This window comes from Aristolochia californica, unplaced genomic scaffold (assembly GCF_029961685.1).
Source record: "Aristolochia californica isolate CCGP_79_NKW_82.1479 unplaced genomic scaffold, dmAriCali1.0.hap1 SCAF_9, whole genome shotgun sequence".
In the NCBI taxonomy this organism is placed as follows: domain Eukaryota; kingdom Viridiplantae; phylum Streptophyta; class Magnoliopsida; order Piperales; family Aristolochiaceae; genus Aristolochia; species Aristolochia californica.
In genome coordinates, this window is record NW_027182290.1 from 23,501,394 (window position 1) to 23,516,500 (window position 15,107).

Below are 15,107 nucleotides of genomic sequence, written 5' to 3' on the forward strand. Positions count from 1 at the left end.
TTGTATTATGTTTACGTTATTACCCCTGTTTGTTTGCTAAAATCCCAGATCCATGAGGTTATTTTCGTCATTCAAAACCTCGATGACGGTAGGGGCCTGCTCTCTGCTTCCGAATGAAAGAAACTGCTAGCCTGCCGTCTCCATTGTGGGTCCCGCACCCATAAAGTGGTTCTGTGGACCCCACTTCGGACTCGAAATACAGTTTGGATCCAATTAAATCTATAGGTCGTCGGTGGTTGCCAGCCACGGCCTTCGCCTTCCGGTTTAAAATGCAAAATGCAAAGATTCAGGGGAAATAGTAACTGTTTGTGTCGTTTTAATTTCCTTCCACGAAAAAGATAGAGAGCGAGGGAGAGAGCTCCAGGGAGATAATAAACGGGAGAAACTTCGGTGTCAGGCGTTGAATCCCGATCTACTGTTTGAGAGACGAAGAAAAATGAGAGAGATCATCAGCATCCACATCGGTCAAGCAGGAATTCAGGTCGGGAATTCATGCTGGGAGCTTTATTGTCTCGAACATGGGATCCAGCCGGACGGAATGATGCCTAGGTAATTTCTTCTTATCGTATGTGCGTATTGTTTGTTGAGCATGAGATGGTTTGCAATTTTTGGGGGAAATGTTTTTACTTTTGCTTTTTGCATATATTATTTTAATGATGTTTTGATGCTCAATGAACGATAGTATTTCGTGGTACTATGTTTTGTTGTAGATTTATTTTATTTTTTCTCATTTTGAAACTTTGTTGGGTAATGTTTGTGTGGCATATTATTGTGCCTTAGATGGACTTAGGAAAATGAGTAATGTACATACTGAATATACACCCTTTCCTATTGTTCGCCCTTTCCTATTGTTCTACTTTCTCTCTCCGTGTTTGAAGGGCTTTATTTTTCGTTTTTTGGTTTGCGTTCAATTTTTCCGTGGCTTCAGTTGTTTGGTACGACCTTCATTTTATAGAGTAGCTTTGTACGTGTGGGAAAGAAATTTTTGTTTTTCTTATCAATGTCATCTAATTTGGTACTGTTTGACTCTGTTAATGTCTTTGATTAGGAGGAAGTTTTGGTCAGCATTCTGTGTTCTAATGCATAAATTGTTTTATTATCTTTTCAAGTCTTTCCGAAATTTTTTTAATGAGTTTCTTAGCGTTTATTGTTTACATTGAGAGAATTTCATTATAAATATTTTGGAAGAAGTTGCTTCTGATCATATGTATAGTTCTGATTAGAGGCGATTTGGGAAACTGTGCTTGTCTCTTATTCTCTTCTCTTCCACTTGCAATTTTTTCCCCAATAACTTCTTTATTCCTATTCTTAACTTGTTTATATTTATTTTGCCTTTTGTGTTTTAGAGTACTGAACCAGGCAGTGTATTAATTTTATGAAAATGCAAGGTACTTTGGGAAAAAAAACGCTGAGTGGAATTTAGGTCAATTTTCTCTTGTCTGGAAACGTGAGCTGTGAGATGGTGTGGTTGATTTCTTGATGCTAATGGTTTCTGTTATATTTTCTAGTTTGAATTGGATATTTGCTTCATTTGGGGTCAACTGTTGCATTCATTGTTTAATATTTTTTGATTGTTGATTACAAGTGCACCCTACAACCCTTCTCCATGGTGGCCATTGAGCCAAAGGATTAATCCTCATTTCTCTCTAGTCTTCACTTGAGGTTCAGAAACTTATGTCTAGTCTTCTCTTTTTGTTTTCGCTGTTTTTAAAATTCAGCAGGATTAGAGTATGTCTTGCCATGGAAAATTTTCAAGTTTATGGACTTCAACTTACGTGTGTGTGTGTGTGTGTGTGTGTGTTTGAGAGAGGGAGAGAGAGATTTGGTCATGTATTTCTTATTTGTGAAATTTAGATCTCTTTAAAACTAAAGGAAAATCACCCATTTAACTTTTTTGGTTGAGAAAAACTAGATTTCTTGACTCATATTACACACCCTTGTTATCGGTCTGCATGGCTGCCCTTTTCCTTTTAAATGAACATTTTAATGTATATGTTCTAGTTTGAGCTCTAAATTGAGCAGATTTCCGGCCTTTTGATTAAATTGATTTTTAATTTGGTGGAATGCACTGGCATAGACCGGCATTTGTGCAAATTTCTTTCTAAATTAAAACTCTAATATCTGTCACTGGCATATTTTAGAATGGGTTCATGTGGTTGACTGAAGAGACTTCATTATCCCCAATTATTCAGTGAACTGACTCCTTCAAACTAAATTTCAATAGTGACTCTCATGACAACCCTGATCTTGAAGTTTGTAGTAGCTTGGTTAGAGATGATATGAGCAGAATTATTTTATGGAAGGGGATTCTTTAAATGCCATTTGTTGAGGTGGTTTTTTTAACAATTTGTTGAGTCAGTCATGATTTTGATTGACCTTGGAAGTTATGCATAATTTTGACAACTTATGGATCTTACGGCAGCTGTGCATGATCAAGCTAGAAAGATAACTCCTGTGCTGATTCATTGGCTAATAATGGTGCAGCCAGCCCTGAATTAGAGATTAGTGTGTCTCTCAATTACCAATTCTCATTTTTCTCATCTTCTTTTATCTTTTACTTCTTCATGACTCACCTTTTTTCTACGAGTCTATTCTTTTCTCTTAATAAGATTACATTAACTTGAAAAAGAAAAATATTATTTCCTACCTTATTCCTTGCTAATTTTTGGTAGTCACTTCATACTACAAGTTTATATTTTTGTGCACTCATCCTTATTTTATTTTTGTTTATCAGGTTATCTTGGCATGTATTAAATTTTAGTCATTTTTTATTTTACTCTTTTCATTGATAGAAGGCTTAAGGTCCATACTGTTGATCGTTTGTGCTTGACTTCTATTAAGTTTTAGTTGTTCTACATTCATTTTCTTGAAATTGACATGAATCATCTGTCGCTGTGTTCTCCTTCCTTTTGGTCTCCTTCTCTTGCTTCCCTTCTTTCCCATCTTTTTTTGAAGTCAAATTCCTTGCTTTTAGCATCTTCATGTCTTCTTTTTGGAAAGCTACTGTGGGCCAGCTGAGCAGAGAGACACTGCAAGCTGCTAGTCATTATGGCAGAGGTGTTTGGCAGTAAAGAAAGAGAGAGGAGATGGCTCTGACAGCAGCTTGCAAGAGGATGAAGGCAAAATTTTTTATACCATGTTACTTATGTGGCATTCTGCTTACTTGCCATGCCAAGTTGATGCCATGTTGTGCCATATAAGTTGCCATGTCAATGTAAAAAATTCCGCATCTGTTCATACATGCAGTTAGATAATCTCCTTGCAGAATTCAGCTAATGTTTCTTGTTTATGGAATCATAGTGGAAGATGCCACATTGCTTTCTTTAAATTGCTTTGGGATTGGCTTTAGAAGGCTAGTGTTGTTGTATTTCTGTATTTGACATAGTAATCTTTTTGATTTATTGTATGATTGTGAAATGACTATCTAACTATTTCTGCATGTTTAGTTGGATGTGGGAGTTGCCTCATAAGTTTCTATTTGAGTATGCAATTGAGATCTAATGAGAACTCTTGTTCTACAGTGATACATCAGTAGGTGTTGCACATGATGCATTTAACACATTCTTCAGTGAAACTGGAGCTGGAAAACATGTCCCCAGAGCTATATTTGTGGACTTGGAACCCACAGTCATTGATGAAGTTAGAACTGGGACTTATAGACAGCTGTTTCATCCGGAACAACTTATTTCTGGAAAGGAGGATGCTGCTAACAACTTTGCTAGGGGACATTACACTAGTAATTTACATCTCACTACTTCTCTCTCTCTCTCTCTATATATATTTTTCTCTATAAACCTTAGGTCCAGGAAAGCCTTGAGAAATCTTTTGTCTGATATTAAATTTGTTTTATTTATGTATGGCAGTTGGGAAGGAGATCGTGGATCTTTGTCTTGATCGAGTAAGGAAATTGGCGGACAACTGCACTGGATTGCAAGGGTTTTTGGTTTTTAATGCTGTTGGTGGTGGTACTGGATCAGGCTTGGGTTCCTTGCTGTTAGAGCGCTTGTCTGTGGATTATGGCAAAAAATCAAAACTTGGGTTCACCATTTACCCATCTCCTCAGGTATTCTTTGAGGCCCGTATATATTTATTGTGCTGAGAATCTCCCTTCATGGCCATAACTCCAAAGCCCCAAAAGTTGTTTTGTTTGGCGTCCTTTATGTGATATAATTTCAAGTCTGTTGATCATCTTCTTTGGATGGCTTTTGTCGCAGGTGTCTACAGCTGTAGTGGAACCTTACAACAGTGTGCTTTCCACTCATTCCCTTCTTGAACACACTGATGTTGCTGTTCTTCTAGACAATGAAGCTATCTATGACATTTGTCGAAGATCCCTAGATATTGAGAGACCTACGTACACCAACTTGAACAGGTTAATTTCTCAGATTATATCATCCTTGACTACTTCCTTGAGGTTCGATGGTGCCATCAATGTTGATGTTACTGAGTTTCAGACAAACCTTGTCCCATACCCGCGAATCCATTTCATGCTTTCCTCATATGCCCCTGTTATCTCTGCTGAGAAAGCATACCATGAGCAATTATCAGTTCCTGAGATCACAAATGCAGTTTTTGAGCCTTCAAGCATGATGGCAAAATGTGACCCTAGGCATGGAAAGTACATGGCCTGTTGTTTGATGTACCGTGGAGATGTTGTACCCAAAGATGTGAACGCAGCTGTTGCAACTATCAAGACCAAGCGAACTGTTCAGTTTGTTGACTGGTGAGTCTTGCATTTTGACCTCAAATTGAGTACTTAACTGGATAATAGAGACATGAGAAAGCAGATAATGGTATAAAAGATTTCTTGTTCAAAACTGACATCAATCACTTTAGTTCAGCATCCAATTGGTGTTTTGAAGATCTTCATGTTTATGGGTTTTGAGTTGCATATGTTTTGACATATTGTATTCTTCTTAACATTGTGTCCCATATCTTTCTTCTGCTTAGTATCTGTCCTTCTGAAAAAATGACTGAAATAAGCAGAATACCTAAGGTGAACATTTCAGCATTCTAGCGCTTAGGTTTCCAAGATCTTAACTGTTTTCTCATCTCTCTGAATGTTATGTGCTATTTAAACTTTGAAATAATACATGCATCAGCAGCTTATGTCTTCTCCATGCTCAAATTCTGGAAAAAAAATCCACTCCAAAGAGTTGTGAAGTCACATTTGAGATGAGAATATAGCTTTAAATGTGGGCAAGCTATGGATATAAAGTCCCAACTTCCATTTGTAGTTTTAGGTCAGTAATGCTTGCTTTCTTTGGTAAAAAGGGAAAAGATGCAGGCATAAACTAGTATAGGTCAGTGTAAACTGATTTCTTCTATGTAACTTACTGACAAACGGGGCATAACTAGAGTGGGGTTGGGATTTGGTGTGACACATGTCGCACCAAATTCGTGATAAAATCCCTTTTCATGCCAATGAGCGGAGCTTTAAGTGAAAAGCACAGGTTCCTACAGATGAAGCCGCACTTTGAGCAGCACATGGCACTATATAATTGGTATTTAACATTTTAGGTGTGACTTGCGTCACTCCAAATCCCAAAACCAGGTTCACTAGAGTTGGTTTTGGAGATGCATAGACATCATATTTGCTTCCATCATCCCATTCCTGTACTATTTTGGTTTTGGTTTTATGGAGGTTTGCCCATTTAAAACCAAGAAAAGTTGCCCAATTTAAAAGCATTACAATTCTTGAGAATTTTTCTTTTGGACAAAATAACATATTGCATGCATAGTGAGAAATTGTTGCAGTTGTTAGTTCTGCATGAGAGTGTAGTAACGGTTGCTGAAACTTGTACACATTTTAGGTGCCCAACTGGCTTCAAGTGTGGGATCAATTACCAGCCTCCAACAGTTGTCCCTGGGGGTGATCTTGCCAGGGTCCAGCGGGCAGTGTGCATGATCAGTAACAACACAGCTGTTGCAGAAGTGTTCTGCCGAATTGATCACAAATTTGATCTCATGTATGCTAAACGTGCTTTTGTTCACTGGTATGTTGGAGAAGGGATGGAAGAAGGAGAATTTTCGGAAGCCCGTGAGGATTTGGCAGCACTAGAAAGAGATTATGAAGAAGTTGGGGCAGAAGGTGCTGAGGAGGAAGAAGAAGGTGATGATTACTGAGAATGAAATCTAAAGTTTATAGGGAGTAGGGGTGCCTGTTGTTGGACTCTGTAGGATCACCTTGGATTATTCCCTTTTTCCTGTTGTATCTTCCTGCTTTTGAGTGTTGTGTACGTTATTCTTTTGCCGTTCAAGTATCTTTGATAAGGAATATTGCTTCGTTTTGGTTTTAGACGTCCGTACGACGCAAATGAGTCTCTTTGTTTTGGTTTTAGAGTACGCGCGACGCAAGATGCCGAGAAGCTCTGCATTTGGAGTACATGCCTAGCAAGTATGATTCTGAATAAAATTCATGGTGGAGAGCATGGATCTCGTACCTGCTTCAAAGCGCCTGATTCAGCACAACAATGCAGTACAGTCATTAAAGTCACTCGATTTGGTTGAACCCCTTCAAGCAACACTGAGCGAAACCCTACCATCCATAAACACAAAATCTCCATTCATAACACATCCTGCGATCATCGCATTCCTCCATTCAATCTTTTCAAAAACTCCCAAATCATAACACCTTGAATACATATCAACAAAAGCAGTAGAAATAAACACACACAGCCCAGCTCGATAACACGAGCATTAGCGACACAAACCGACACAACATTAGCGATCAGCTCCGAGTTTGGCTCAAAACCAAGATTACATAGATCTCTTCAAGGGTATGTAGAGATTCCTGAAAAAAAAAAAACCATTTCGAATATAGCAAGTTATCATTGAATTCCAGGTGAAAGAGTCTGTTTGCGACATAGTGTTGAACATCAGGTATGAGGAATCGACCCATGAGTGTTTGGCATACATGGAAACAAGAGAATCGGCGGTGACCGATGCTTTCGCCAGCAGAGTTGAGACGGGAGCTGCCATGGTAGCCGGGAAAGGAAAAGTAAAAAAGGTAAAAAACATAAATTCCAGCCTTCAGGCCGGTTACTGTTCCTATTACGAGTCCGCAGCGTAGGGATGGTAAATTCTGAATTTTAACTAAAGAAGATATACAGCAAAAAACTCTACTCCTATATGGGTTCGGATATATGAATTCAACTTCATGTTCCAACGAGATGGAGTTCCACCTATTTTATGTTTTCTATTTTACTCGAATTGAAGGATCATTTTTACGTATCACCTAAAAACATACCTAATGCACCTGTTTTTTTAAGATTGGAAAAATGTGAAGATCGTGTGTTTATGTTTGAAGTTCTTTTTGTTAGCCTATCATGAATTTCTAACTAACAATATGAAATTCATTGACTAAGAATTAAACAAAAGTCCAAAATCTTACCTCTATCTATTCGATCAAATTCCGTAAACTTCACCGGAGTTCTCTGCGTCTAGTTCTTCTGCTCTCTGATCACTCTCTGTGATGGAGTAAACTGAAGGTTTATACGAGTGAACAAGATTAGGGACCAAACCTCTATTTATAAGCCAAACTCCCATCAAGCTTATTGGCATCTTTAACTGTTGATAGGAGGACGTGGATCTTAAATCTCCATGGACGTGGGAACGTTATCATCCGAAACGGCACCACATTCTCCATGAAAGACGTTAACCCATTGCTTCCGTAACTGAAAGGAAGTTGGACCAACCTCTGTAGTTAACATTCTCCCACTTGGTCCACACTTCTAGTGTAATCTAAATCCCATCGATAATCTGAATTTAAGTCATAAATACATGAATCATGGCGATAGGTCCTCTGATAAAGAGTATTACCTTCCATGTATTACAATGTATTTATTTCTTATAGTTTATGAATAAACCCTATGTTTATTCTTGGTCCAACACAGATGATTTTCTCAAAATTAAAGTGTACATAAATATGAGAAAAACATCACAATAATTAAGAATTTCACTGGGGGGGGGGGGGGGGGGGGGGGGGGGGGTGGGGTTAGTTCGCAATGAAGTGGAATGAATTCACCCCGCATTACCTAGTTCATTAGATAAATGGGTTAGTGTAGAATGAATTACTTGTCATTTCGCTTTCTCTACTCCCTCTCCCTCAGCCTTCGTCTCTTGGCGATTTTTTTCACCCCATCTTCTTCCTCTCGTCTTTGCTCTCTCTGCTTTCTCTCGTTTTCGCTCTCAGGTTTCTCTCATCATCGCTCGATTTTTTTTTGCCTCATCTTCTTCTTCTCTGCTACGCATCTCCTCTCCGTGTCTCTCTCGACCTCACTCTTCCTTCACCCTCTCTCTTTTCCCTCTCGACCTCCATCTCCCTTCTCGCTCTCGCTCTTCTCTTTCCTCCCTCCCCCTGACTACTCCCCCTCACCCCCCTCCCCAACCCCCCCCCCACCCCCCTGCCGATTTCCTTCGATTTAACCTATTCCGGTTTCGATTTTCGATATTTAGGCACGATTTCTTTGATTGGGCTTAGATTTTCCCATTCGGCGATGGTTTTCCCCAAATTTGAGAAGGTAAGCTGAAACCCTAATTTTTTTCAATTAATTTAATGTTGTATTTGATTTAATTTTAATTTTTGTGCGTAATTTATCTTGATTGTCGCCTAATTGTGGGATTTAGGGTTAGGGTTTATGGGATTTAGGATTCAATTTCATCTTGATAGGGTTTAATTTAGGGATTAGAGTTGGGGTTTGGGACTTTTAGGGTTTTTAAGGTCTAGGGTTTAGTCTTTAGGTATGGAATTAGGGTTTATGGTTTTTTTTAAAAAAATAGGGTTCTCGTTTTTTGGGGTGATAGTGTTTTAAGGGTTTAGGGTTTAGTGTTTGGGGCTTTTAAGGGTTTTAAGGTCTAGGGTTTATGGTTTGGGGCTTTTAGGGGTTTTAAGGTCTAAGGTTTAGAGTTTATTTTGATTTTTTAGTTTACTCAACTAGGGTTTAGGGTTTAGGGTTTAGGGTTTGGGACTTTTAGGGGTTTTAAGGTCTAGCGCTTAGGATTTGGGGCTTTTAGGGGGGTTTTAAGGTCTAGAGTTTAGGGTTTAGGGTTTGCGGCTTTTAGGGGTGTTAAGGTCTAAGGTCTAGGGTTTAGGATTTAGGGTGTTTAGTCTAGTTCAAACAAGGCTAAGTCGCTTACACATGCGTCCATTAGCCAACAAAATCCGACCCCCATCAATGACGATGTACGGTTCGTAGTGACTGCGAAGTCATTTGGGGCTCTACCAGGGGTGTTCGGTGAATTTGGACTTGATGAGTGTGGTTTTGCATTGTTCTAGTTATCTGCAATGAAATTAGTTCGATTAATTTTGAAATGTTTTAGAATGTTGTTGAATATGTTTGAAGTGCTATGAAATTCTCTTGCCATGTGGTGAGGAGATTTGGGTGTTATAAATATACACCACATGGTATTTTGTTTTTTGTTGGTTGTGTTTCCATGTGTCCATAGTTACTACGACGGGTAACGGTTGTCTGATAATTTTTTTTTCCTTGAGTACCATCTCGGATATAGATTATAAATGCCTGGAAGAAGACAATAAACTCCTCGATCATATGACATTTGGACCTTCGAGGATGACAGCAAAATGCTCGATCTCTTGGTTGAGCAAGTCAATATGGGGAGTAGGATGCCCTATGGGGCTTGGAAGCATGAGGTGTATTTGGACCGTGTCAATAGGTTCAATGAAATGCAGCTAATAAAAAAACTATTGAGCAGCTCAAGAATCGAACAACATCATGGAAGAATACTTACCAAACAGTAAGGAGCTGTCTCAACACTAGTGTGTTCGGCTTGGATGCAACCACACACCGAGTTAATGCATGTTATTCTGTATGGCAAGACTACATTAAGGTCAGTAAATTATGATGTACTCTAAAACATTTTGTATATCTTCCGCATTACCTGAACTCTATTCTAAGCCGTCTAAATGATGTTTTATTCTTGTAGGAGCATAAAGATGCTGAAAAGTATAGACAACAAAGCTGCCCCCTTTATGAAAAATTGGCTTTGGTAGTGGGAAACTCAATAGCTATGGGGACATTAAGTCAAACTAACATAGACATGTCCAATGATGTCCAGCATGAGGAAGAAAATTCATGTTTGGACATGCTCGAGGATGTTGATTTAGGTAGAGATACTGCATCATCATTCTTTACAGAAAATGAGTCGGCACTTGATCAGTCTCGAAGTACAAACCCGTCAACTTCAAGTCGTCGTAGAAAGCGATCGAAAATGTCCACTGATGACAATTTCATATTCATTGATACAATGAAAGAAATTGTTGTGGTATTGTGTGATGCTGTAAAATCGGATGATGATAAAGTTGATGAAAAGAAATGGATTGCAGCCCTAGAAGAAATGTCAGACATTCCGATAGAGTGGAGCTTTCGTGCTCCTGAATGGTTGGATACGAGAATTAAGAGGAACATATTTACAGAAATGACAGCGGAAAAGCGAGTCCAGTGGCTTAAATAGTTATGGTGAAATGTAGTAATGAGTTACTTTGGGATGATTGTTTTGAATTTTAATTATGTTTTTTAATTATGACATTATGAGACTTATCGTTAATAGATTATGAATGTCAGTATGGATAAGATTTGGGTTTTCATGATTGTTGTGTTCTTATTGTGTGGATAAATATTATGGATATGTGATTGGATACGACTGTATATAGGTGTGATTGAAAATAGGTTACGATTGAAGATAAAGGTATGTTTTTGTGTTTATGACATTTGGGAAGAAATAAGAATTATTTTTATAGTCGTCATTGTGCTTGTGGTGATTGTATTTGCAAGTTTCCATGGATATTAAGAAAGACAAAAAAAGGATTGTATGTATGATAGCATTCACATGTCTTATGTACATGATGGGAAGATATTATTTTAGCCATAGGAATAGACGTGCATTATGTCCTCGTGGGATTGGCGGTCCGATTTATTTGCAAAAGGCATTAGTGAAATCACCTGTTAAATTTCGTAAAGTTTACAGGATGAATCAAACTGTGTTTCATAAATTGGTAGAGATACCTTATAGTAAAGGATTTTTATCACCCACAAAGACCATCTCAGTGGAAGAACAACTTACATATTTTCTCATAACTGTTTGTCAACAACAATCGTATAGTGTCACAACAGAGATGTTTGATAGATCAAACTGGACCATAAGTAGGTATTTCAATAAGGTGTTGAATGCTATTATCAAACTTCAGTCTGATTACATCAAACGGCCTTCAGAACGCACTCACTCGAAGGTGTTAAACATTTCAATGTTTTATCCGTATTTTAAATTAACATCACTTTGCCTCTAATGAACAATTTTAAATTAATATTTAGAGTTATTTTGTATTAATTGAAATGATATAATTAGGATTGTATTGGGGCTATTGATAGAACTCATATCAAAGCAAACATCCCACTTGAAGAACAACAAAGGTTGTAGAACAAAAAAGGGCTATCTCTCACAAAATGTGGTGGCAGCATGTACATTTGACATACAATTCACTTATGTACTTGTTGGATGGGAGGGATCAACAGCCGATTCCCGTGTACTGAAGGATGCATTGACTGGCCGAGATAGAATCTTTTTACCTGAATGTAAATAATATATTTTTATGTAGTAATTTTGTTCTATTTTATCTTCAATTATCTTAGGTGGATTATATTTTGTACTGTAGGTAAATATTATCTTGTCGATGCTAGTTATACAAATATACTAGGATTTTTGGCTCCATATCAAGGAACTCGTTATCATCTACAAGAATTTGGAGACAACCTTCTTAGAAATGATAAAGAGTTATACAACCGAAGGCACTCATATTTGAGGAATGCTATTGATCGAACTTTTGGTACTTTAAAAGCTCGATTCCAAATGTTGAAAGGCACTCCTCCGTTTTCTTATAAGATCCAGATGAAAATTGTAATGGCTTGTTCCATATTACACAATTATATACGTACAGAGGATTACAATGATATGTTTGAATTGGAAGATGATGATTCAGATGATAAACTTGGTGGAAGAGGTGATGAGGTCCGATTAGCAAGTGTAAATGAGGATGAAGATAGCGATGATAGCAATGATCTTAGGGATGAAGACAAACTATCAACAACCATGTGGAGGCGGCGAGCATTAGAATCCACTAGAGCCGCACAATTTTGAGATGCCATAGCGACTAGCATGTGGAGCGATTATTGATGGTTGTACTTTATTGCTTGTGAATATGTATGTTGTTGTTCGTATGTACTAAACTACTAAGAATATGATTTTAAATGCACGAACTCGTTATTATATTCCAAGGCATAAACATTTGCTTTTATGCTATAAATTGTGGACTATTACGAGCAACTCGGTTCATTTTGAAGCATGTTCTTTTTTTCAGTTTTAATTATACATATATATTATTAATTTATTTAAACTAATCATTTTATAATTATTTAAAAAAATAAATTTTTATTTTATAAAAATATATTATTACTTACGTAAACAATTCATAGTATGTTATTAATTAAAAAATTGTTTTTATTTATTCAGTTCAATTATATTCTCTTTTTTTATTTTTTACTATTATTCAATTTTTAAAAATTTATTTTAGTCACACGTAATTAGTTTATTAATTTAAAATAAATTGTAATCATTAATTGGTATAATTATCCCATTGCTATAATTAATTAAACCAATGGTTTTATATTTTGTGTTAATATATTATTAATTAATAATACGTAAAAATATATATTATGTTATTGATAAATTAATATGTTTATTTATATTTTAAATTTATTTTTTATTACCGTATTAAATTAGGGAGGTTTAATGTTAAAATGTATCTTATGTTATTAAAAAATAATTTATTTATTCATTATATTCACTTATGTTATTTTTAACTTTTTTATTTATTTTTAATAATTTATTCTAGTCAAATGTAATTAGTATATTAATTTATAAAAAATTGTAATCATTAATTGGTTTAATTATCCCATTGCTATAATTAAATATACCAATGGTTTTACATTTTGTGTCAATATATTATTAATTAATAATGCGTAAAAATATATATTATGTTACTGATAAATTAATACATTTATTTATTTATTATATATTTATTTATTACTGTATTAAATTAGTAAGTTTTAATTTTAAAATACATCTTATGTTATTAAAAAATAATTTATTTATTTATTATATTCCCTTATGTTATTTTTTACTTTTTTTATTATTTTTTTATAATTTATTCTTGTCACATGTAATTATTGTATTAATTTATAATAAAATGTAATCATTAAGTAATATAATATAGCTTTTCGTTAATTAGGATATTAACATATTTTAATACTACACGTTAAATCACTTATAAGTGTTGTAACCATGTTTATTTTGGTTAATTATCTGTTTAGGTATATGCTCTATTTAAGTATATTATAAAAGGTTACTCATTCTCTTGTTTATATCATACTTTTCATTTGGGGGCACTAACACTGGAATCTATTTTCCAGTGCACATAGATTCCAGTGCACTTGAACTCGTCTACACTAACACCCAAGGATGAGTTGAAGTTGAATCAATTCATTTAAGTTCAATTCAATTCTTCTCTTCAATTCAAGTTCATTGTGGACTAACCCCCCCTAAAATAACATTGTTCATACAATAAAAAATTACATAATGGAACCAAGTCCCATATTCACAACATGATCCTTGAATTTAAATGGTGGCATACCTTTAGTCAAAGGATCAACTATCATTAATTCAGTGTTTATGTGCTCAATGACCAATTTCTTTTCTTGAATATGTTCTCTTATGGCCAAATACTTTACGTCGATGTGTTTACTTTGACTTCCACTATTGTTGTTCTTAGCCATAAAAACAACAACTGAATTGTCACTATACATCCTCAATGGCCTAGAGATAGAATCCATAATTCTAAGCCCAGAAATGAAACTCTTAAGCCATACACCATGCGAAGTAGCCTCAAAACTGGAAACTAACTCGGCTTCCATAGTCGATGTGGCAGTCAAAGTCTGTTTGGCACTCCTCCACAATATTGCTCCACTAGCTATCAAGAAAATGTATCCTAATGTTGATTTGCGGGAATCAATAGAGCCAGCAAAGTCAGAATCTGAGTAACCAATGACTTCTAGATTGTCTGTTCGTCTATACATCAGTATGTAGTCTTTAGTTCCTTGAAGGTACTTCATTACTTTCTTTAAAGCTCTCCAGTGGTCTAACCCGGGATTACTCTGATATTGCCCCAACATTCCAACAGCAAATGCAATATCAGGTCTTGTGCAGACTTGAACATACATCAGACTTCCGACAGCAGACGCATATGGAATGTCTTTCATTTGTTCCCTTTCAAAGTCGTTCTTCGGGCATTGGTTCAAATTGAACCTATCATCCTTCACAATGGGAGCTACACTTGGTGAACAATCCTTCATCCGAAATCTCTCTATCACTTTATTAATACAGGTTTCCTGAGATAGACCTAAGATACCTCAAAATCTGTTGGGACGTCCAACAATTCTATAGAAAATTGTTGGAAACTCCATGGAAAGCCAGATTGGGCTATGCCTCGGTCAACAGTAAAAAGGAGGATATGTTTGAACCACAATCAGACAAAAAGACCCTCATTGATGATGAGTATGAACTATTCTAGAGAATGAAAACTCTGATGGTATCTCCTACTACACCTTCCACTACTGTTGCTACTACCATCGCTTCAAGTATGCTTTCTGCCACTACCTTCATTTCATCCAGGATTTTTGACTTAGGGGCCTTAGAGCACCTCATAGGTAACAAAGGTCTACTACATTCTTTATCTCCATGCCTCTCAGACACCATAGATGATGGATCCCAAACTAAAGTTCTAGAGAAAGGATCCACCTCTATTATACCATCACTTCCGCTCAAAGATATCCTATTTTTTCCAACTTTTCCCTTGAACCTATTGGTCTATCAGTCAACTTACTAAACACTTTAATTGCTCCATCACCTTCTCACATTCTTCTTATGTTTTTTAGGATCTAACAATGAAGCAGGGGATTGGTGGAGGCCGTGAACTAGGGATCTTTACTACTTGGACTTGCCTCAATTAAATACAATTTCAACCAAGCAAACTTAGG

The 15,107-nt window shown here is 36.3% G+C and overlaps 2 protein-coding genes across 2 annotated transcripts; one reads left to right on the forward strand and one right to left on the reverse strand.

Annotated features, from left to right (window-relative positions):
* Positions 1 to 291: 291 nt before the first annotated feature.
* LOC137942243 (tubulin alpha-6 chain-like) lies at positions 292 to 6,273 on the forward strand. Its single transcript, XM_068787968.1, has 5 exons — positions 292 to 549; positions 3,522 to 3,736; positions 3,864 to 4,063; positions 4,215 to 4,723; positions 5,814 to 6,273. The coding sequence occupies exons 1-5, from the start codon at positions 437 to 439 to the stop codon at positions 6,124 to 6,126; spliced, it is 1,350 nt and encodes a 449-aa protein (XP_068644069.1). The 5' UTR covers positions 292 to 436; the 3' UTR covers positions 6,127 to 6,273.
* A 7,370-nt stretch (positions 6,274 to 13,643) lies between these two features.
* On the reverse strand, positions 13,644 to 14,423 carry LOC137940668 (secreted RxLR effector protein 161-like). Its single transcript, XM_068785814.1, has one exon. The coding sequence runs from the start codon at positions 14,421 to 14,423 to the stop codon at positions 13,644 to 13,646; it is 780 nt and encodes a 259-aa protein (XP_068641915.1).
* Positions 14,424 to 15,107: the final 684 nt, after the last annotated feature.